This window comes from Euleptes europaea, chromosome 14 (genome assembly GCF_029931775.1).
Source record: "Euleptes europaea isolate rEulEur1 chromosome 14, rEulEur1.hap1, whole genome shotgun sequence".
Taxonomy (NCBI): Eukaryota; Metazoa; Chordata; class Lepidosauria; order Squamata; family Sphaerodactylidae; genus Euleptes; species Euleptes europaea.
Window position 1 is genome coordinate 60,113,008 of NC_079325.1, and position 23,470 is coordinate 60,136,477.

Consider the following 23,470-nt stretch of genomic DNA (forward strand, 5'->3'; position numbering starts at 1 on the left):
CTGGCAACAGCTAAAGATGCCACAGCATGGAGGTTGAAGTGTCCAGGGAGTCCAGGGAGGAATCTGTGAGAAGTACAGCCAGCAGCGTAATCGCACAGATATGGATTTAGCTAGTTCACTGGCCTGCCTGAAAGAACAGCAAAAGCTCACCCAGAGGCCTCCAAACCTTTTCCGGGGTTGCCTCAATCCTCCTGTCCTTGGAGTCAGCAGGAAGCAAGACTCCCACCCCTGCTTAGAAAGGCACCTTAGAGCCAAGATTGCCACTGGAGCCCCAACTAAGCGTTCCAGAACCCACTGGGGGACCAGCGACGAAGGGGAGGGGTGAGTGGCATCACCTTGCCTGGGTTCTCCCGCACTTACTTGATCATCCTGCCGAACAACTTGAGAGGAGGGGGAAAGGGGAGCTGAAGAAAGATTGAGCCAACCTCATGGGCGGGGGCCCAGCATCCATTGCAGCTGGGGTGAGTTGAAGGGTTCCCACTGCATTTGTTAGGAGCCAGGAAGAGTGTCCGGTGGCACTCAGCCTGTCTCTAGGTAGCAGCTCCTCGCCAGAGAGCTCTTTCTCTTCCTTCTGCATGGAGGAGGGACTGTGGCTCAGTGGTAGAGCATCTGCTTGATATGCAGAAGGTCCCAGGTTCAATCCCCAACATCTCCAGTTAAAGGAACCAGGCAAGTAGGTGATGAGAAGGACCCCAGCCTGGGACCCTGGAGAGCAACTGCCGGTCTGAGTAGGCATTACTGACGTTGATGAACCATGTGTTCATGTGTTCAGTCTTTGGAGTCAGCCTCCTGCTTGTCTGGTGGTCATGTCCACATCAGTGGATGGTGGTGGGGCTGGGGGCAAGAAGTGCCAACTACAGAGGCTCTCTCTGGAGCAGAGGGCAGCTGTCTATTTGTCTCTGGGATGGTGGGTGGCAGCTGGGCTCTGGTAGTTTCCAGTGAGGGCAGGAGAAAACAGACCAGGAGTCCCCTTCTGGGCAAGAAGGGCAGCTTGAGCGCAGGTTGCGGCCCCTCCTGCTTTCTGGTCTTGCTTGCACCTGGGAAGGTGGTAGGGCAGGCACACACCCTTTTTGGAGCTTGCAAGAACATCCGACAAAGCCTACAGCCATGTGGATCCTGCCTGCAATTTTGTCCTCACGTGCACACACAAGGCAGGCTGAACTGAGTGGGGGGCCCTGGAGGGAGGATCCGGACCCCCGCTGCCTCCTGTGGAGAGTTACTTTCTCCTCCCCAAGAGAAGGCAAATGAGCACTGGAGCCACCTCTGCTGAGGATGCTGCGTGGAAAGGCCTGCTGGTCAGGAAAGACACCATCTCCTGCAGGAGCTTTTGCCCCAAGATTCTTCCCATGTTTAGAATGACCACGAGATCCTACAAATCTGTCTGATAAAAGTTTCTTTTTTCTCCTTACAAATTTGTTAATAAAGATGCCTTTCCACTGGACCCAAGGACCCGGCTGTTTTCCCAGTAGGAGATTTTATCGGAGGAGGGCCTTATTATTAGCCAGGAGGAGTCCTATAGCCATCACGCAGAGCAAGCAAGGTCTGATTTTTCCTCATTTTCTCAATTCTTGCTTTTTAAAGTTCTTCTTACATCTTTCCTTTTATTCTCTACACTTCTATTCCAATGTAATCCACATACTCCAGAAAGGTACACAGCTGACAGAAAGAGTTTTCCTAAAACCCAAATGGCTGCTTAATCCCAGCCACCCAATCTGGACCAAATTAGAAGGATGAAACCAGGACACTTCTGTAAAAAACTGGGCCTTCATAAACTGAAGGATGGGGGGGGGGGAGCTCCGGCAGCCCCTGAACATGCCCACCCCATCCCTGGCTTTCCAGTGGATGAAGTCTTGAACACTCACCACGGGGCCGGGGATTCCTCGCAGTCCATCTGGACCAGGTTTTCCTGGCGGTCCCTGAGGGCCCACAGGGCCTGTTTTCCCAGGAGGCCCTTCCAAACCTGCTTCACCCTGAAAACAAGAAGAAATGAAAACCAGGCTGTAGATGAGAAAAGAGGGAAGCCAGGTGGCTTTGCCTTTCAGTGCCTCTAAGACCATCAGTGCTTTACCTTGGCCCCCTTCTCTCCTTGCCGGCCTTCAGGACCCGCTGGTCCAGGTGGGCCCTAAATGAGAAGGGGAGAAAAGGAAGATTTACCATCAGGCTAGTGAGAGGGATTGGCTGAAAATGATGTTCCAAGAGATGACAAATAATGCAACTAACACATGAGAACTGAAAACTAATATCCAACCCAAACCATCCAAAGCCAAAGGGATGAGCAGCTGATGCTTTGAGGAAGTCGGACCTCCTCTTCCCAAAATGCCGCATAAACATTAAGCAAGACCCACTGACTCTTCTGCGCAATGAAGACCACAAGCCCCAGCTCAGGGGCCCAGATGTCAAGGAGGGCTTCTCATGAGCTTTCCTAATTCTTACACATGTGCAAAACAAAACAAAACTTACTCTTTTTCCTGGTGGGCCTGAAGGACCAGGCTCTCCAGTGGGACCAGGGGAGCCCTGAAGAGAAGAGAGGACATTACTACACAGATTAGGACAGTGATGACTGTATCGGCCCTCCAGCATATGAGTCCAGCTTGCCACAGTGAACCCAGGGCAGCAGAGGGAGGCTTCTCCGCACCAGTCTTTTGGAAGGGAAGTGAGTTCCAAATGCCTCATCCATCCCCTGGAGGCAGGGCTGAAGTATGGGGTGGAGTGGGGAGAATGAGTGCCTTTTACCAGGGCCCAGAGCCAAGGCAGCAGCTCATCACTATGAAACAGTCAATATAATGTCAGAAATAAAATGGGACATTTGGTTTCATGAGAGGGTGGAGGGGCTGGGGCTGGTTGAAAGTCGGTGCCAGGTCCAGGAGCATTCCACCAGGCCAGCGGCAATGGCATTAGAACAGACAGGGCTCTGCCTGGCATGTAGAACCCCTCATCTCTAGCAAGCAGATGCCGCAGACCTGTATTCACTCACCGTCTGTCCAGGTTCACCATCATCACCTTTATCACCTGGTGGACCATCCTGGCCCTGAAAGAAAAGAAAAACTGCTTTAAAACAAGACACCTTTTGCCCAACCACCCATCTGTGGGTCTTGAGGGCCACAACTCCCAAGCAGAAACATCTGGAATGAAATCGGAGGCAGATAAAAAGACGCTTTTCTTATTCAGAAGACGCCATATAGTACATTAACAAGCGGGGGCACCCACCATACCTGTTTCAAAAGAGCTACGTGCATTCTGCAAACGCAGAATCTTACAAAGACCTAGAAGTCTGCCTCTTCAGAAAGTCACCTTTCTTCTCCTCATCATTCTAAAATGTAAAGCTCTAACTTGCTTTCTGTTGCCCCAGAAGGCTGGACTGGAACCAACAGGTTGAAAAATCAAAGGAGTTTTTTGGCTAAACATTAGGAAGAACTTCCTGACAGTGCTGTTCCTCAGTGGAACAGGCTTCCTTGGGAGGTGGTGGGCTCTCCTTCCCTGGAGGTTTTAAACAGAGGCTAGATGGCCACCTGAGAGGGAGGGGAGGAAGGATTGTGTCAGTGCTTGGCTCTCATGGCCCTTTCTTACATGCCCAGGGAAATGCCTATTGATACTTGGGGGTCAGGAAGCTATTTTCTCCAGGCTAGTTTGGCCAGGGTTCCTGGAGGTTTTTTTTGACATCTTCTGGGTATGGCGTACAGGTCACTGGGGGTGTGTGTGTGTGTGGGGGGGGAGAAGATAGTTGGGAATTTTCTGCATTGTTCAGGGGGTTGATGACCCTGGAGGTCCCTTACAACTCTATGTTTCTATGATTCCTAACCCTCTACAGACAGGAAAAAAATCACAGGAATTATCTTCAGGGCCTCCTTCTCCATCCAGTTTTCTACGGTGCCTCTGCAGTAAAGAACTGGAGGCAAAGTGCAACACAAGGCACGCGCACTAGGGAGTAAATCCTATTGAACCCACTGAGACTTATGAATCTCAGCACATGTGCTTAAGATTTCGCTGCTTGAAATGCTTCTTAGAAAAAAGTCAAGGATACGTATCTTTCTCCCCCTGAAAGGTACTTACAGCGGGGCCAGGTTCACCAGGAGGGCCGGGGTCTCCAGGAAAACCGACTGGACCCTACAGAAATATGGGAAAGATGGAAACAGCATTATCTGCAGATGCCTGCTGAAACCTGCTTGCAGAGCAAGGCTAAAGAGAATGTAAGTATCTCAGCAAGGTGCCAACAACTCAACATCCAAAGTAGGGATGCAGAGGGAGGCTCCAGTCCATGAACTGTATTGATTTTATTTATTTATGTTATTTAGAGTCTGCCTTTCTCACTGTAACTCAAGGCGGATCACACCAGGCACATCAACACAATCAGGAGGATGACACATCTGATAAGCAATGTAACAGGGCTAAGATGGCAGAAATTTGAAACAGAGCAAAGCATAAGTATTAAACTTGACATATTAAACAATGCATACCATGGTATTACGGAATAAGAAAGACAATGCCTTTTTCCTGGGCCAGCTTATGATGCAGTCCTATTTCCTTTATGAAAATGCTCTCCTGAAAAAATTCTTACATAGTTTGTGGAAAGCCAGGAGAGAGGGAGCCGACTTTCTCTACCACTCAAGGAAGACTCAAACCAGCTTACAATTACCTTCCTTTCCCCTCCCCACAACAGACACCCTGTGAGGTAGGCGGGACTGAGAGAGCTGTGACTAGCTCAAGGTCACTCAGCTGGCTTCATGTGTAGGAGTGGGAAACCAAACCGGTTCACCAGATTAGCATCTGCCGCTCATGTGGAGGAGTGGGGAATCAAACCTGGTTCTCCAGATTAGAGTCCACCGTTCCAAACCACCACTCTTAACCACTACACCATGCTGGCTCTCTACACCATGCTGGCTTAAGGGCGGGGGGAGATTTGGAGTTTGCTATTTTGTTTTTGGTTTTAAATGAAAATATTTTAACTATTATTGTAAGCTGCCTTGAACCATGAAGAACAGCAGGCTATAAATGTTTTAATATATGTTAAATAAATAAATAAATAGAGCTGGGTGTCATCAGCATATTGATTACTTCCTACTCCAAAGCTACAAATGATCAGCTTGACTTCTATACTGGGAAAAGTGTTTAAACAAATCATCAGACAGTCAGTCCTTGAGCATTTGGAAAGGATGGAGCTGATCACTAAGAGCCAGCACGGGTTTCTCAAGAACAAGTCATGTCATACTAATCTTATCTCCTTTTTTGACAAAGTTACTACCTTACTGGATCAAGGGAATGCTGTAAACATAGTTTATCTTGATTTCAGTAAGGCTTTTGATAAAGTTCCACATAGTATTCTAGTTGACAAATTGGGAAAATGTGGTTTAGATCCTATTTCTGTTAGTTGGATCTGTAACTGGTTGACAAATTGCACCCAAAGAGTGCTTGTTAATGGTTCTTCATCCACTTGGAGAGAAGTGACTAGTGGAGTGCCTCAGGGATCAGTCCTTGGCCCTGTGTTGTTCAATACCTTTATAAATGATTTGGTTGAAATAATAGAGGGGATGCTTATTAAATTTGTAGATGATACTAAATTGGGAGGGGTAGCAAATATGGTAGAAGACAAAGCCTGGATACAGGATGATCTTGACAGGCTGGAGAATTGGGCTAAAACTAATAAAATGCACTTCAACAAAGATAAATGTAAAGTTCTGCATTCAGGTAGGAAAAATCAAATGCATAATTATAGGATGGGGGGAGACTTGTCTCAGCAGCAGTGTGTGCGAAAAGGATCTTGGGGTCTTAGTAGACCAAACAGTGAATGTGAGTCAGAAGTGAGATGCGGTAGCTAAAAAGGCAAATGCGATTTTGGCTATATCAACAGAAGTATAGTGTCCAGATCATGCGAAGTGATGGTATCGCTTTACTCTGCTCTGGTTAGACCTCAACTAGAGTACTGTGTTCAGTTTTAGGCACCGCAATTTAAGAAAGATGTAGACAAGCTGGAACGTGTCCAGAGGAGGGCAACAAAGATGGTGAGGGGTCTGGAGACCAAGTCCTATGAGGAAAGGTTGAAGGAGATGGGTATGTTTAGCCTGAAGAGGAGAAGCCTGAGAGGGGCTATGATAACCATCTTCAAGTACTTGAAGGGCCAAGTTGTTTTCTGTTGCCCCAGAAGGTCGGACCAGAACCAACGGGTTGAAATTAAATCAAAAGAGTTTCCGTCTAGACATTAGGAAGAATTTTCTAACAGTTAGAGCGGTTCCTCAGTGGAACAGGCTTCCTCGGGAGGTGGTAAGTGCTCCTTCCCTGGAGATTTTTAAGAAGAGGCTAGAGGGCCATTTTTCAGCAATGCTGATTTTATAACCTTAGGCAGATGATGAGAGGGAGGGCACCTTGGCCATCTTCTGGACATGAAGTATGGGTCACTGGGTGTGTGTGGGGGAGATAGTCCAGAATTTCCTGCATTGTGCAGGGGGTTGGACTAGATGAGCCTGGTGGTCCCTTCCAACTCTATGATTCTATGATTCCTTCCAAGAATGGGTGAAGTGGCAAAACAAGGTGCGGAGAAGGCATTCTGGGAGAAGGCAAGGCTTTCTCCGTGAGTTCGACGGATGAGGATGTTACCGGTTCCGACGGCTATGACTTCTTCGCATCTGACCTGCATTTCTCTTTCTTTTTCCCCTTATGAGTCAATCTTTTCAGTGGAGGCTCTGAGGAGCAATGTGGCGGTGAAGAAGATGATTTTGGCGACCCCTTCCTCAGTTCTGAGCCTTATGGTGACTGCTTGGACCCCATCAAGACTGGTGACGGTTTTGGAGGGGACCTTGGTCCCGACATTGGATCCAACGGATGGGAAGACTGCTTAAAGCCACCTTAAGATTGGAGGCTCTGTCACTCCTTGCCATAGGCGTGAATTTCTGGCAGGCCTTACATGTAACCATGTTATGACCTTCTCCGAGACAGAACAGGAGTAAGGCACGTTTGTCAGTCTGCGGGAGTTTATCACCACACTCAGTAAATTTCTTAAACAGGCTCTTCTGGGTCATCTGGTCCAAATCCCTGCATCATTGCGCTTATGGGGGTAGATGGGAAGAATAACGACGACAAATCGACTGACAGCGCATTTGGCTCTTTTGGCCAAAGAGCTCAGGAGGCAAAAAAGAGGCAGTGCCAGCGTAAGTGCAACTTATGCCACGCAGAGTGGCTTGGACTTCCTCCCAGAAGCTGTTCTCCCTGCGCTGCTCTTCTGTGAGCCATCTCCGGGGCATTCCCAGGGCGTTCCAATGCCAGGCTGGGGGAGGAGCTGCCTTTAGGCGGGCTCTAAAGCCCTTTCGGGCCAGGAACACCTCTTTTTTATTTTGGCAAGATATGCCACCTTTTAGGTGGTGCATCTTCCGTGCAACCCTTCCTGCCACGAGGAAGTTTCAGCCTCAGTGGGTGGGGGGCAAAACCTCCTTTGGAGACGGTGCAGCCACGCTGTCTCCTATGACAGGCGCAGCCATTCCACTCAGGAATGCGCTGTGAAAGAATCAAAGACAAACACTTTCCTGAAAGAACGTGAAGACAAGAGGTAGCTGCTGAGATTTCTTGCTCCAACAGTGGCGAAGAAGGAACTGAGGGGAAGGGGCGCAGCAGCCTTGGTGCATGTGCCCATTTGGGGGGGAAGGACGTAACCGAGTTGCTGTGCTGTGCCCCCTAGTGGTAGAGCTGTAGAAAAACCTCTGGTAACAGGCCTGCACATGTGAAGTCCCAATTGGGGACTGCACAGAAGACTGAAAATGAACATGGAGCCCCGCAAGACAGCTCCCAGACTGAATATAAATGGTCTCCAACAGCAACCTTTTGAGTCTGATCCGTGAGGAATGACTTGAACCAGTCCAAGGCACATCCCGATACCTATTTCCAAACGCCTCAAAAGGATGGCATGATCGACTGCATCAAAGGCTGCAGACCGATCCAGGAGGAGCAACAAAGAAGCATGGCTCCCGTCAGAAGAAGGTCAGCAATGAAAGCCTGTCCCATAGCCCGGCCTAAAACCAGACTGAAAGGGGTCTAGAAAGACCTGAAGTTGGTCTGCTTCCAATTTCTTAATCACTTTGAGCAGAAAGGGTGATCTGGCCACATCATTTATCTGTAGGGATAGTTTTTAAAGCAGTGGATGGGCAGCCCCAGGATCTAGTGCACAAGTCCCAGTCCCAAAACATCCCTGATTTCATTCAAGCAGGATTTGCAGACCAAGGTGTTCGGAAAAAAGGAAGGAATGAAACCAAAGCCAAAGCAAACTAACTTGTGACTTCAGCGGCCCAAGGAAAAATGTTCTAAACAGGGACTCAGATTAACTGCCTACAATATCACATGGTTGGGACATGTGATGTCATACTGCAAAACACTGGGATGCAAAAGCGCGTGCTGATGGCCGTCCTTGGTTTTCAGCCTGCCTGCAAGTGCCCCCGAGAGCCACCGTGAGCCCAGGCCCCCAGCAGCAGGGGCATGCGCTGCTCAGGCAGTTAAACAAAAAGGAGAGAGAGAGAGAGAGTGCGTGTAGCTCTCATGTGATGCCGAGATCACTGACGAAATAAAGGGTGTGTGCAGAGGGATGCTCCTCCGAATGCCTGTTCCAGTGAGCCCAGGAAGAGGCAAAATCTCAAGGCCAAGCACAGACTCCCGCTGTTCTCGGAAGCACAGCTCTTGACATACAGAGAGAGTTACTTACAGGGCTGCCTTTGGGACCATCATCACCTGGTGGGCCTTTTGGACCTGGTGGCCCAGCCGCCCCAGAGGGGCCCGCTTCACCCTTCTCCCCTCTCTCTCCTTTAGGACCCTGAAAGAGGAAGATGGGAGATCACATAAGTGGTGTCTGTTTATTAAAGGGGAGGTAAGGAACTGCAAAGGAAACAATGGAAGAAAGAACCCTGCCACCCTCTTCCAATCCATAGGCAACAAAACCCCAAAACTGATTCCCGCACTACAAAGTCCATGTGCCAAACATGTGGGCAGTCAACAGACATGCGTTTGCAATTCTCTGTTCACATGGACCCAAACCGAGCCCCAGGCACACAGGGCCCAATTTATATCAGGACCATGGCAAGTGGACAGGGGCCCCTCAAGAGCCCTCCCCCCACAATGCTGTTCTCCCCACCTGAAAAGACCCCAGGGAGCTTGTATTGCAAGTTTCCCCAACTGGACAGACAAACGATAGCTCTCCATGGCCATTTCAGATTGGGACAATGGGATATGTGCCTATGTGCATGTGTCTGTGATGCGGGGGAGGGAGAGAAGCTTCAGCTTCTTCTCCCTGAGGGCCATGGCCTCCAACCAGATCAGGCCCCCATGAACCTGGAAACTGAGTCTCCCCAGCGCGACAGACAGGATGCCAGACAAAGGGCTGATCCAAAGTCCTTGTGTCAACGATGTGAACTTGGTAACATGGACTGGCTCCCACTCTCCCATCCAAAGAGGAGCCACAGACAGAGCACATGAGTGCTCATGCCATCTTCAGCAGTCATACCTTGCCTGGGTTCAAATCTTGCCCAAATTTAAGAGTTCGCCTCAGGCAGCCCCTGTGCTCTCAGCCTCAGACCCCTATATGCCACTGTGTGAGCAGACTGCTGGACTTGATGGGCCTTGGTCTGATCCAGCAGGGCCTTTCTTATGTTCTTATGCCAAATACTGTCGTAACTTACAGGGCTATCGCAAGGATTACCAAATTAATGTACATGAAATGCTCTGAATACTCAAAAAATGCCCTGTAAACACAAAATGTTATTAAGAACATAAGAAAGGCCATGCTGGATCAGACCAAGGTCCATCAAGTCCAGCAGTCTGTTCACACAGTGGCCAACCAGGTACCTCTAGGAAGCCCACAAACAAGACAACCGCAGCAGCATTGTCCTGCCTGTGTTCCACGGCACCTAATATAATAGGCATGCTCATAAGAACATAAGAAGAGCCCTGCTGGATCAGACCAAGGCCCATCAAGTCCAGCAGTCTGTTCACACAGGGGCCAACTAGGTGCCTCTAGGAAGCCCACAGGCAAGACGACTGCAGCAGCATTGCCCTGTCTGTGTTCCACAGCACCTAATATAATGGGCATGCTCCTCTGATCCTGGAGAGAATAGGTATGCATCATGACTAGTATTCATTTTGACTAGTAGCCATGAATACCCCTCTCCTCCATGAACATGTCCACTCCCCTCTTCAAGCCTTCCAAGTTGGCAGCCATCACCACATCCTGGGGCAGGGAGTTCCACAATTTAACTATGTGCTGTGTGAAGAAAGACTTCCTTTTATCTGTTTTGAATCTGTCACCCTCCAACTTCAGCAGATGACCCCACATTCAAGTATTATGAGAGAGGGAGAAAAGCTTCTCCTTGTCCACTCTCTCCATCCCATGCATAATTTTATAGACCTCTATCATGTCTCCCTTCACTGCCTTCTTTTCAAGCTAAACAGCCCTAAGCGTTTTAACCGCTCCTCCTAGGGCAGTTGCTCTAGTCCCCTGATCATTTTGGTTGCTCTTTTCTGCACCTTCTCAAGCTCTGAAATATCCTTTTTAAGGTGTGGTGAGCAGAACTGTACACAGTATTTCAAGTGTGGTCTCACCACAGATTTGTGCAATGTGTGGACAGGAAGGGAATCCCCCATCTCCCATCAGTTGCTCTTTCCTTCCTTCCTGCTAACAGCTCAAAGCCGGGAAGTGCCTTGCCTCTGACGTAGTCACAGCTCCTGAGTGGGAGACACTGCAGGCAGCCCCACTCCTAGCAGTCACAAGGCAGGTCTGGTTTCACACCCCAGACAATGTTACAGTCTGCCGCCTGTGCTTGGGGGTGGGCCGGGACGTCCAAACTCTCTTGCCACAATGAACCAATTAGGCTCCTGATAATGAGGGGCAGTGGGAAACTCGGCCCAGCTCCCAGGCCTCCCAGAAGCTGAAGCAGGAGATATAAAACTCTAGGGTGGGGGGGAGCATGACATCTGATGCACATCCCACCAAAACAGCCCACCTCAGTCTGGAAACTGAAGTGATACACGGGCTGCAAAAGGGACGTGTTCCCTCAGCCCTGGGAAGCAGAATAGGTTGGTTTTAGGCCTCCAATCTTTCATCTTTCATCTGACTATAGAAAATAAATCAGGTTCAAACTTACCGGAAGACCAGACTCTCCTGGCAGGCCAGGTTCTCCTGCTTCTCCTGGTTCGCCCTGTAAATGGCAGGACATCAGATCACCAAGAAACATGGGCATCACATTTGCTTTTAATATGGGGACGGGCTCTCCCCTCTCAGGCACATCCGCCCCTTTCAACCAGCAAGGGAACAACAGAACCCAAACCTCCCTGACACGGCCCGCCTGTGTCCCCCTCCAGAGCCCCCCCCCCCCCGAATCCAAAGCCATGGTCTTCCCTGCCGCCATCCCTCCAGGCCCTTGCTGTTCTAGGCAGGGATGACTGCCACATTAAAATCCCCCCAAAAATGCCGACTCCCTGGGCCCTGGCCGGACCTAGGGGTGACAAGAGGGGGCAGATGTTGGGTCCTGCAGTTTGCTGAGGCCCAACTCAGGTGATCTGTGGAAGCTGAATGAAAAAGAAGGATGAAAAGACATCATAGAATCATAGAGTTAGAAGGGACCACCGGGGTCATCTAGTCCAACCCCCTGCACAATGCAGGAAATTCTGGACTACCTCCCCCACACACACCCAGCGACCCATACTTCATGCCCAGAAGATGGCCAAGGTGCCCTCCCTCTCATGATCTGCCCAAGGTCATAGAATCAGCATTGCTGACAGATGGCCATCTAGCCTCTGCTTAAACACCTCCAGGGAAAGAGAGCCCCATCACCTCCCGAGGTTTCCACTTTCCCCTGGGTACTACCACTGGCACACGTGTGGTAAAAATGCCCTTTTGCTGTAAGGAGGTCTTGCCAAAAGCATTTGGAAACTTCACTTGGTTCAGAACACAGAAGCCTCACTGTGGACTGGAAGCTGCTTAACTAGATGTATTTCATTCATGCTGAAAGACTTCCAGAGGCTTCCAGTGGATGTTCAGGCATAATTTAAAGTGCCAGCCTTCATGAATGGACTCCCTCAGTGGTCTGAAATTGGTGCATCTTCCCATGTGAACCAGCCTGCATGCCAAGGTAATGTCTTCAGAGGACGTTCTTTGGGTGTCCCCATGTTCTGAGGCCAGGTGGGGGCAACTGGGAGCAGGCCTTGCCTATGGCAGTGCCCCAGCTGAGAAATGTCCTCCCTGGAAAGACTTACCTGGCACCACCTTTATCTGTTCGATAAAAGTGTTCAAACAAATCATCAAACAGTCAGTCCTTGAGCATTTAGAAAGGATGGATCTGATCACTAAGAGCCAGCACGGGGTTCTCAAGAATAAGTCATGTCAGACTAATCTTATCTCCTTTTCTGAGAAAGTAACTACCTTGCTGGATCAGGGGAATGCAATAGACATAGTTTATCTTGATTTCAGTAAGGCTTTTGATAAGATTCCACATAGTATTCTAGTTGACAAATTGGGAAAATGTGGGTTAGATCCTATTATTGTTAGGTGGATCTGCAACTGGTTGACAGATCGTACCCAGAGTGCTAGTTAATGGTTCCTCATCCACTTGGAGAGAAGTGACTAGTGGAGTTCCTCAGAGATCTGTGCTGGGCCCTGTGTTGTTCAACATCTTTATAAATGATTTGGATGAAGGAATAGAGGGGACGCTTATTAAATTTGCAGATGATACTAAATTGGGAGGGGTAGCAAATACAGTAGAAGACAGAGCCAAGATGCAGAATGATCTTAACAGGCTGGAGAAATGGGCTAGAACTAATAAAATGCACTTCAACAAAGACAAATGTAAAGTTCTGCATTTAGGTAGGAAAAATCAAATGCATAATTATAGGATGGTAGTGTGTGTGAAAAAGATCTTGGGGTCTTAGTAGACCAAACACTGAACATGAGTCAGCAGTGTGATGCAGTAACTAAAAAGGCAAATGCAGTCTTGGGCTGCATCAACAGAAGTATAGTGTCCAGATCACGCAAAGTGATGGTATTGCTTTACTCTGCTCTGGCTAGACCTCAACTAGAGTACTATGTTCAGTTTTGGGCACCACAATTTAAGAAAGTTGTAGACAAGCTGGAACGTGTCCAGAGGAGGGCAATAAAGATTGTGAGGGGTCTGGAGACCAAGTCCTATGAGGAAAGGTTGAAGGAGCTGGGTATGTTTAGCCTGCAGAGGAGAAGACTGAGAGGGGCTATGATAGCCATCTTCAAGAACTTGAAGGGCTGTCATATAGAGGAGGGTGCCAAGTTGTTTTCTGTTGCCCCAGAAGGTCGGACCAGAACCAACGGGTTGAAATTAAATCAAAAGAGTTTCTGTCTAGACATTAGGAAGAATTTTCTAACAGTTAGAGCGGTTCCTCAGTGGAACAGGCTTTTTCAGGAGGTGGTAAGCTCTCCTTCCCTGGAGGTTTTTAAGAAGAGGTTAGATGGCCATCTGTCGGCAATGCTGATTCTGTAACCTTAGGCAGATGATGAGAGGGAGGGCATCTTGGCCATCTTCTGGTCACTGGGGGTGTGTGGGGGGGAGGTAGTTGTGAATTTCCTGCATTGTGCAGGGGGTTGGACTTGATGGCCCTGGTGGTCCCTTCCAACTCTATGATTCTATGATTCTTCTGGGTGCCTGATCCAGACCTTTCCACCCTTGCTGGCAAGACAAGCATCCCAAGAGCAGTGGTTTTATGTTGTATGAAAACTATCTGAAAAATTCTAAACTGAAAAGTCTGAATATAAGTTATTATAAACAAATATAAAAACATATTTGCTTCCTTGTATGATTCAACTTGCAGAATACACTTGACTGCCTTCTCGAACCCTTGATGGTTAAGGGAGACCACCAATGGTCTCTTCCTCCTGCAGCCCTCAAAGTTCTGAAGCCAGACTTGCCCTTGGCTTGCAACTCTCGCCCAGCTCCACCTTGCTCTGCCATGCAAATCCGTCTTTCGCTCCAAGCAATTAAAGCACAGCTCACTTGCCCTAAGCTGGCCCCCCAACCCAAAAAACTGTCATAACAAAATGAGTTCTTTGCAGTCCATTTCTGCCAAAGGCGCCTTACCTTCTCACCGACAGCTCCAGGATTTCCAATCCCACCGGGTGGACCTTGGGGCCCGTCAGCTCCTGGAGATCCAGATGGACCCCTTGGTCCTGGGGGACCCGGGGGACCCTTTCGGGGAGGGGGGGAGAAGATTGGAAAGTTCATTCTATTGATGCAGAAGTAGTTGCTAATACCAGTACGTCAGGGAAAGGGGTATTTTAAAAAATAGCAACAACAAAATGTACCATTTGTCCGACGTCACCCGTTTCTCCCTTCTCTCCAGGAGGTCCCGGTAAACCCTGCAGAGGCAGAATTAGATGGGCTTTTATTTGTGGCTCCTTTGCACATGATTGCTTCATTCAGATGCACCCTTCAAAATCACAAGAACTTACTTTACAGTGCCAAGTATGAGTGGTAGCAATGTCGTACATGCTAATTCAGCGAGGCCAGGACTGGCCAAGGCTCTCTGCTGAGGACACTCAGGGGCAAACCCAGGACTGCTGCTGTGCCATGTGAGAAAGGGCCCTACAGCAGGAGCAGTAGAGGCATGCGGGGTCTGGGCTGCTTCAGGTTCAATAGGCCGCCTCTTGCTGTGGCAAGCCACGGACGTGCTATCAGCCTTACTGGGAGCTGAGAGGGAAAACTTTAAGCTGCTGCCGTTGCACCAACCGCCAGACACGGACTGCTCCTCAGCAAATCAGAAACTGAGCATTTTCTGGCAAGCCGAGGCCAGTGAGAAGCGGCACAAGCAGAGCCTGCCAGCAGCCCGGGGCTCTCCAAGGGGCACCTGACCTGCTCTGGCTTCCTTTGGACAGACTCCCGACCTCAACCCTCTCCACAGCCCAGCACAGGTTGCCCACAGGAGCTCTGCTGCAGACTCTAGCGGCCCTCCACACTCACCTGCAAGCCGACCGGGCCTGGGGGGCCAGGAAAACCCCTTGGCCCTTCATCCCCTTTCTGACCAAAGAGACCCTGTTGCCCTCGAGGACCAGGCTCCCCATCGGCTCCCTTAGAAGGAAAAGGAGGAGGAGAAGGGCAGTCAACATCTGTCAGACCAGCGCTGCTGAGTGGAATCCTTCTAGCCATCCACACCCCACCACAGCCCCTCCACTGTCTACAGTGAAGCACCACCCAACATGCGAAATTTTTAATCTGATGACTTGAAAAGCAGCACGTCTCAACGGAATGACCAACAGGAGAGGGAACAAACGGAGGGAGAGAAGACATCCACCCCTTCCCACCTCTACCCCACACAAGACCTCAATGCTGACGAGAAAGGTGCCTCTCTGAAGCCAGGCTATCTTTCCCAGCAGACACGCTCTCTTCCAATGAGACTAGCTTCCTCGGAGGTGAGAGAAAGGCACGATGCACCTGCTCAGAGGCACTTTTTCTATTATGGTCACCTATTCCAGGACTCGAGTCAGCTCATTCCTAGGCTGAGCCCTGGCTCACGTTAAGCCCCACCTCTCCCTCTCTTCTTTATATGCGTAACTCCCAGGGAAATTTCGCAAGGTAGCTCATGATTAACAGCAGAAGCCATACTTACAGCTGGACCTGGTTGGCCGATTGGGCCCTGCGGACCGGTGGGACCTGGAGGACCCTGACGAGAAACAAGACACATCCCAATAAAACAGCAGAGCAGGCACAAGGGCCCCTGGACGGTGAAAACTGGAGGAAAATCCTGCACCGTCAGCTGTGGCAGAAGGCTAAGCCAGCTCCACCTTGGACTGCGCACCTGCAGCACTTCTACATCCTGCTCTGCTGCAGCTGGCAAGATGCCCCCCCTCCCCGGGATTCCCCCAGCATCAACCATTCATCAGCTGGCCATGAGGAGCGGGTGGGGAGCCCCAAAGAAAGGAGCCAATTTGCCAGCAGCTGGAACAGAATGGGAAGGAAGAAACCTTACTGCAGAGGATGCAGAAGAAGCAGTCAGGCACTCCCCACTGGACTCCTGCTGTGGGGCAGCTGGGCTCCCTATTCATGCCGAGAGCCAGCCATGGCGATGCCTGGATTCAAGACTTCCTCTTCCAGGGCCGCCACACTCTCTTTTACCCAGCCCCCCTTGCGAGGACTGAGAGGTCAGCCGTTGCCCCAGAACTCCCACTTTGCCCAGGCTGACAGCAAAGCCCCCACTTCTGAGGGGAGGGGAGACAAGGGGAAGGGGATTGTCTTCACACCAAGAAAACATGAGACTTCCCACCCCAAAGCCACACCTTACCTGCTCCCCTTTGTCACCTTTGCCGCCCTTCTGCCCTGGCTCACCAATTTCACCCTGCCAAACAGGAAAATGCCATCAAAGATCCCTCTGCACATACTTGATGGCCAGTGCAGAACTTCCTGACACAACACCCAGAAAGACTTTGAGCAAAGAGCACAGAACGGGGCTCAACGGCTGCATTCGCAGCCCTACCAGGCCTGTCATTGACTGGATCATCATTTCTGCTGGCCTCCCTGGTCTGGAAAAGGAAAGCTGAAATCTACACATCACTTTTTGGAAGAGTTTTTTTCCTGAAGTGAAAGTTCAAGGCCCATTTGGAAGCTCTTGCTTCGGAGATTAATCTACAGAAAACTCTTGATAAGATTTTCAAATGGTGCCCGTCAAGGGGATGCAGCTCTGTCCATTTTCCTAACGTAGAGACCTTCCTTGGCCTTTCATCCAGGAAAGAGTGGTCCACATAAGAACAAACAGGTTTGGGCATACAGGATGTGCAACACACAGCCTCTGTCCATCCGGCTGTGGTGAAGATTGGGGTCAGTTCGAGCAAGCCTACCCTGTACCATTCTGTTCTCAATTGGACATTCCAACACACAACTGTCTTGGACTTGAGAGGGTAAGGAACAAGAGGCAAAATGGAAACTGCTATGTAAAGTCAAGCTCACCTGGCTGATGCCTCAGAACCATCTTGCCCCTGTTCATCTGGAGGAGGAGAACCAAGCCAGACCTTTGTCTGACCACTGCTCCCTCTGCAAGCCTCATGGTCTGGAGGCCAGGCAGAAGCCTTGGTTCCCAGGAAGCACCTCAGTGTATGAAACGAGCTCCTTTGCCCAGGGATCTCCCCGCACAACACACACCCAAACTGCAGATTCTCCCACCTTGTCTCCATCTTCTCCTGGTGGGCCAACTGGACCTGCTGGGCCAGGAAGCCCTACTGGACCTTGGATACCATCACGACCTGCTGGACCTTGAGGCCCTTTCTCACCCTAAAAAGAACAACAAAATTCCATCACCGTCAACCAACTTTTCCTCTGCAAGTTAATGGAGATTTCTTACTATGAATGTTCTCCATGGCTCCTGGCAGAAATGTAGATCTTCTAGGGCAGCCCCTTCCAAAGATAGTGGAATGGGCTGTTACCCTGCAAGAAGTTTTTCTGCAAGCTCTCCTAAGCCTGAACAAGATAGTCCCCATGCTGCTGGACCTTCTTAGCCAAGCACTGTCATGAAGAGACCCAGGCAGGGCCTCTTATTTCCTGACCTCAGCTGACTATCAAAAAAGACAAGGGGAAATGAACTCTCTCCAGCTTGTGCCAGCTCTTTTCCTGACGGTCAGCTGGTGACAGCAACAAGCAAATCTGTTTTTGAAAGTGAAAACCTGAAGTACACTCCTTGCCAGGAGCAAAAAGAGGAACACCACCAAGGGGGAAGCCATCAAGGGCTCACCTCAAATTCCAGGTCAGCAATCTGCAGGTGAACTAAGAGCCTACAAATGAGCAGGCAGCTAGAAACTGAGCCCCACTCCTGCCTTTCTACATCCCAGATGCTGCTCGCAGCAGCTGCTTGCCTCTTTAGTGCGTGGATGCTCAGTTAAGACACCTACACAAAAGGCAAAAACTCCTGGATCTCTTCATACTCCCCAAGTCCTGCCCATGTCCCCTACAATACATGAGATAAGCTCATCAGTAATGACCTGAAGAAGAGAGCTGTGGGTCACGAAAGCTCCTACCCTGCCAGAAATGTTGTTAGCCTTTAAGGTGCTGCTGGACTCTTGCTCTTTCTACTGCTACAGAAAGACTAACATGGCTGCCCATCGTGATCTATCTCCATAGTAATGACCTTGTCTCTCAGAGATACAGAACCTCCTAGACAACAACACACCACACCAGTGGGAGAGCTCGCCTCCTTTTGTCAGTGGGAACACCTGCAGCTGAGCAGGGCGTCCTGGATGCCGAGGCAGATCCCCCCTTTGGCAATGCGCTTTGTCGTTACCGGGATATCCTGAAAAGATCCTGGGCTTCTGAGGCTAGCTGGCCCCACAAGGAGAATTTCCACACCCAGACCTTGTCCTTTCCAGACCCTTCAGCAGCAGTGGATCTGGTGGGGAGCCACACAACCGGCCTGATGGACGCAGCGTCTCAAAAGCAGCTCTCCTTGTGGCATCCAAACACTAAAACTGTTTTCAAAATATTGTTGTGTGAAGGCTGAACTAGTCCTTGGAAGATGTGCAGAGCCCACTCCAGTTCCTGAACTGAAATCCTGCTGCCTCTGTTTTGGCAAATCCATGAAAGAGGCATTCTGCAGCCATAAGGGAGGGTCCCTCAGCTGTTTAACAGGGAACATGTACCCCCTACTAACTGATGTAAGCTTCCTGAAGAGGTCTATCCTGTCAAGGACGCGATAGTCTAGAGTCCGCTTCTGGAAGGTGAGTAGAGCTATACTGATAGGCATAAAGTCTAGACAGGCAAGATTCCTGAGACCACACCCCTTGGGTGACATGGTGCTTTGAGGCAGCTCCAAAGCCTAGCACATTAATTTCCATGGATGACAGAGTCCTTCTGGGTGGTAGAAGACCCATTCCCTGCAGCAGAGGCTGTTTCCACACAGCATATTTGTCCCGAGCGCATTCATGCACACCCCCCTGGGGTTTCCCTGGCTTTTCTTCAATTTTTCTCAAACCTACTTTGCTTCAAATGTTTGGGGGAAGCAGCAGCAAAGCTGGGGGGGGGGGCTGCTGCGTGGGCGGGAAAGTTTGGATGTCCCGCCCACACAGCAGCCATTTCCTGCAGAGGGGTTTTCTTTTTGTTTAAATTGGAAATTAATAGCATTATATCGATAAACTAAAATATACATCCAGTTCTCTGGATTCCCAGTTTTCATTTTTTTTTAAAGTAAGTCTCTAGCCCATTTTTTGCAGGCATATATGGAAAAAGGCATATCTCCACAACAAAATGGGCTAGAGACTTACTTTTAAAAAGAAAAGCAAGCAAGCTGGGGACTCAGAGAACCTGATACACTTAAAAAAAAAAAAAACCCTACCAGGGCACAACCTGCTCTGTGGACGCCTCTGCCCTCCCTGCACCGTATGAGCAGCTGCAGCAGAAGCAACAGGGAAACCACCCAGCCAGTCCCCACGTGTAAAACGCCACCTTCTCTGAGCCAGCCACAGCAAAGCACGACAGAACACCGTTGGAGATGGGTTTGTTAATGATATGTGACTACAGAAGCATCCTCTGATGGGACCCAATGTGAACAAATGGCAATTCTAAAAAATGCCAGGTGAAGAACTGCTTCCTCAATTAATTCTCCTTTTGGGCAGAGATCTGAGATCTTTCTTGGCCATTCATCCAAGAGGGGTCATCTTGTACTGCACCACATCCAGGTCTATTCTGAAGTCTTCCAGACACTATGTCAGGCTGAGAGAACTCATCCCCATTGACAAGCACCCTGCTTCCTGGAGAGAGATGGAGTGGCCTGCCCATCCACCAGGCCCTGAAGGCTCCTGCAGGGGGAACGGGCGCGTCACCCAGAAGTGGGCCCTGGGCCCCATCGCCACGACTGCCACTATCTTGGTCACAACTGTGCGAGCACTCAGAACAGCCTGAATGGCAAAGCTCTATTCTGGAAGTATCGGTTGTAGTAAGAGAAGTACAGGTTTCCCCCTTGGCTGACTACCAATTGGAACATGCAGATAATCCCTGGAGAGGCTGACGGAAGAATGAAAATTCCATCAATTTAGTACCTCCACTGTAAATGTGTGCATCCTGAAATGCTTCTACCACATGATTTGCTCAGCCACTTCAGATCTGCAGTAGAGCACACACCCCCAATTTGGAGATAACCTAGGAAAAAAATGGAACAAACCCTGACCTTGTAGAACAGGTCCCATCCCTGACTGCCCAACGGATGATGCACTTGAATGAGCAGCTGGTGCTCATGGGAATCCCTGGAGCTGCGTGAGGCAACCTGCCCCGAGAATGATTCACAAGCTTTGGGGCATTTCACTGGACAAATGTCATCCTTATCCACGCATCTGTGCTTGCCAGTCACCAGACAGCACCCAGTTGCTGGAAACAAGCCCCTAGTGGGCATGAGAAGTGGCCCTACTGGGCGTCAGGGAGCGTGCTGGTCCTCTGTTCTCCTGGGGAAACAGCAGAGCCCCTGAAAGAAGCTCTTCTGCCAGACTGCAAGTGTTGCTGCTTGACCTGTGATCTGCTGAACTCACGGGGCTGTTGGGATAGAGAAAGCACGGAGTTCTCTGTCTTAGCAGAAGACAAGCTGTGGTTCCAGTCAGGACTATTTGTTGTGGTTTCCCAAACAGCCTCAGCTGGCAAGAATACACGGGGGGGGGGGGGGAACGAGCCCAACGCTCTGGGTTGACCTCCCAATGGCCCAGCCGAGATTCCTCACAGCCAACAGGTCTGGATTCAAACTGGACAGCAGGCTACAAAGGCACATTTCCTTCCTTCAAGAGGGAGTAAAAGGATAGAGATCTAGGAAGCGGGGGGGGGGGGTTCCTATATTTTAACCTAGCTAACACAGAGGGGTATTCTTCACGGTGGATTTTGCTTCGGTTTCGAATCGGAGCAAACAATAAACTGATTTAAATAGCTTTTTCATGGCAGCGCAGATTCTCCCCCCCCAATCCCGAGGCATTTTCAATTTTTCACGGGAGAAACAGCGCACTTCTCTGCGCTGCTTACGTCTGCTGCCGCTCATGACTCACCGCTCCAAATCCGCCTAATTCCACCCACTCTTCCCATGATCCTGTGTGCGTGTGTGTTGGGGGGGGGGGTATCCTGAGAGCAGGAAATTCAAGCCAAAACCCCCATCACCCTTCTGAAGAGGGGCAGCCAGTCTGCTCTGGGTCTCCCTCCAGCCGGTGCAATCCTGTGTGTGTGTGTGTGTTTTGGGGGGGGCATCCTGAGAGCGGCAGATCCAAGCCAAAACCCCATCACCCTTCTGAAGAGGGGCAGCCAGTCTGCTTTGGGTCTCCCTCCTGCCGGTGCGATCCTATGTGTGTGTTGGAGGGGGCATCCTGAGAGCGGCAGATCCAAGCCAAAACCCCCCATCACCCTTCTGAAGAGGGGCAGCCAGTCTGCTCTGGGTCTCCCTCCAGCCGGTGCAATCCTGTGTGTGTGTGTGTGTTTTGGGGGGGGCATCCTGAGAGCGGCAGATCCAAGCCAAAACCCCATCACCCTTCTGAAGAGGGGCAGCCAGTCTGCTTTGGGTCTCCCTCCTGCCGGTGCGATCCTATGTGTGTGTTGGAGGGGGCATCCTGAGAGCGGCAGATCCAAGCCAAAACCCCCCATCACCCTTCTGAAGAGGGGCAGCCAGTCTGCTCTGGGTCTCCCTCCAGCCGGTGCAATCCTGTGTGTGTGTGTGTGTGTGTGTGTGTTTTGGGGGGGGCATCCTGAGAGCGGCAGATCCAAGCCAAAACCCCATCACCCTTCTGAAGAGGGGCAGCCAGTCTGCTTTGGGTCTCCCTCCTGCCGGTGCGATCCTATGTGTGTGTTGGAGGGGGCATCCTGAGAGCGGCAGATCCAAGCCAAAACCCCCCATCACCCTTCTGAAGAGGGGCAGCCAGTCTGCTCTGGGTCTCCCTCCAGCCGGTGCGATCCTGTGTGTGTGTTGGGGGGGGGGGCATCCTGAGAGCGGCAGATCCAAGCCAAACCCCCCATCACCCTTCTGAAGAGGGGCAGCCAGTCTGCTCTGGGTCTCCCTCCAGCCGGTGCGATCCTGTGTGTGTGTTTGGGGGGGAGGCATCCTGAGAGCGGCAGATCCAAGCCAAAACCCCCATCACCCTTCTGAAGAGGGGCAGCCAGTCTGCTCTGGGTCTCCCTCCAGCCGGTGCGATCCTGTGTGTGTGTGTGTGTGTGTGTGTGTTTGGGGGGGGGGCATCCTGAGAGCGGCAGATCCAAGCCAAAAACCCCATCACCCTTCTGAAGAGGGGCAGCCAGTCTGCTCTGGGTCTCCCTCCAGCCGGTGCGATCCTGTGTGTGTGTGTGTGTTTGGGGGGGGGCATCCTGAGAGCGGCAGATCCAAGCCAAAACCCCCATCACCCTTCTGAAGAGGGGCAGCCAGTCTGCTCTGGGTCTCCCTCCAGCCGGTGCGATCCTGTGTGTGTGTGTGTTGGGGGGGGCATCCTGAGAGCGGCAGATCCAAGCCAAAACCCCCATCACCCTTCTGAAGAGGGGCAGCCAGTCTGCTTTGGGTCTCCCTCCTGCCGGTGCGATCCTATGTGTGTGTGTGTTGGGGGCGTATCCTGAGAGCGGCAGATCCAAGCCAAAACCCCCATCACCCTTCTGAAGAGGGGCAGCCAGTCTGCTCTGGGTCTCCCTCCTGCCGGTGCGATCTTATGTGTGTGTGTGTTGGGGGGGCATCCTGAGAGTGGCAGATCCAAGCCAAAACCCCCATCACCCTTCTGAAGAGGGGCAGCCAGTCTGCTTTGGGTCTCCCTCCTGCTGGTGCGATGCTGTTAGAGTGGCAACTCCCCCAGCCAATCACCGTTCTTGGGGGGAGGAGAAAGGAGACATCCCGGGGAGCGAAGCAAACATTTTTTCATGGGCATCCGAGCAAGAAAACGCTCTTCTACTGGAAAGTACGGCTCAGAAGTGGTTTGGATTGCCTCTCTTTTAGCCCGGCTTATTTTGCTCAGTGGGGGAAAACACGGATCTGCAGTGAATAACCAACATTTGCCTCCGACGCAAGTCAGCATCGAAACAGAAGCAAATCTCCGTGAAGAATACCCCAGAGTGGCTAGAGTCTGGAAGCCGCTGCTTAAACATTTCTTTCCTTGCTAGCCTAAGGAAAGTGGGGGAGGGGAGAGGGACGACCCAAACTAACAACTCTGCACGTTTTGCCTCCTGCTGCATGGGCAGAGTATTAGAGGTGCCCCGGTCTTGGAGCATCACTCAATTATCTGCAGCCACAGAGCTGCCCTTGCAGCGACCAGTTAGGGGCCAGATAAAAGGCCTGTTCAGCTGATATTAAAATGCTGTGGTGCAGAAGCTCATGAGGCTGCTTGGAGAAGAGAAGGATGCCCCGGGCCTGGCTAAAGAATAGTGGCTCTGTACAGATTTAAGCACGCTATCCAGACTTATACTGCTCTGCCAACCCAGCAGTCCACATCCGCTCTGCAGCAGAGGAAGTGAGGTCTGACCCACAATTGCTTCTGCTGGAGGGAATATGCTGTTTGTCTATAAGGCGCTGC

General features: G+C 50.7%; 1 protein-coding gene across 1 annotated transcript in view; it reads right to left on the reverse strand.

Moving 5' to 3' along the window:
• COL5A1 (collagen type V alpha 1 chain) overlaps positions 1-23,470 on the reverse strand; it is a 325,021-nt gene that overhangs the window by 36,007 nt on the left and 265,544 nt on the right. The window contains exons 43-55 of the mRNA XM_056859974.1: positions 17,139-17,246; positions 16,264-16,317; positions 15,592-15,645; positions 14,946-15,053; positions 14,291-14,344; positions 14,067-14,174; positions 11,109-11,162; positions 8,678-8,785; positions 4,051-4,104; positions 2,975-3,028; positions 2,461-2,514; positions 2,069-2,122; positions 1,863-1,970 (exon numbers count right to left, since the gene is read on the reverse strand). Coding sequence (XP_056715952.1) covers positions 1,863-1,970; positions 2,069-2,122; positions 2,461-2,514; positions 2,975-3,028; positions 4,051-4,104; positions 8,678-8,785; positions 11,109-11,162; positions 14,067-14,174; positions 14,291-14,344; positions 14,946-15,053; positions 15,592-15,645; positions 16,264-16,317; positions 17,139-17,246 — 972 coding nt within the window. The remainder of the gene's footprint in view (positions 1-1,862; positions 1,971-2,068; positions 2,123-2,460; positions 2,515-2,974; positions 3,029-4,050; positions 4,105-8,677; positions 8,786-11,108; positions 11,163-14,066; positions 14,175-14,290; positions 14,345-14,945; positions 15,054-15,591; positions 15,646-16,263; positions 16,318-17,138; positions 17,247-23,470) is intronic.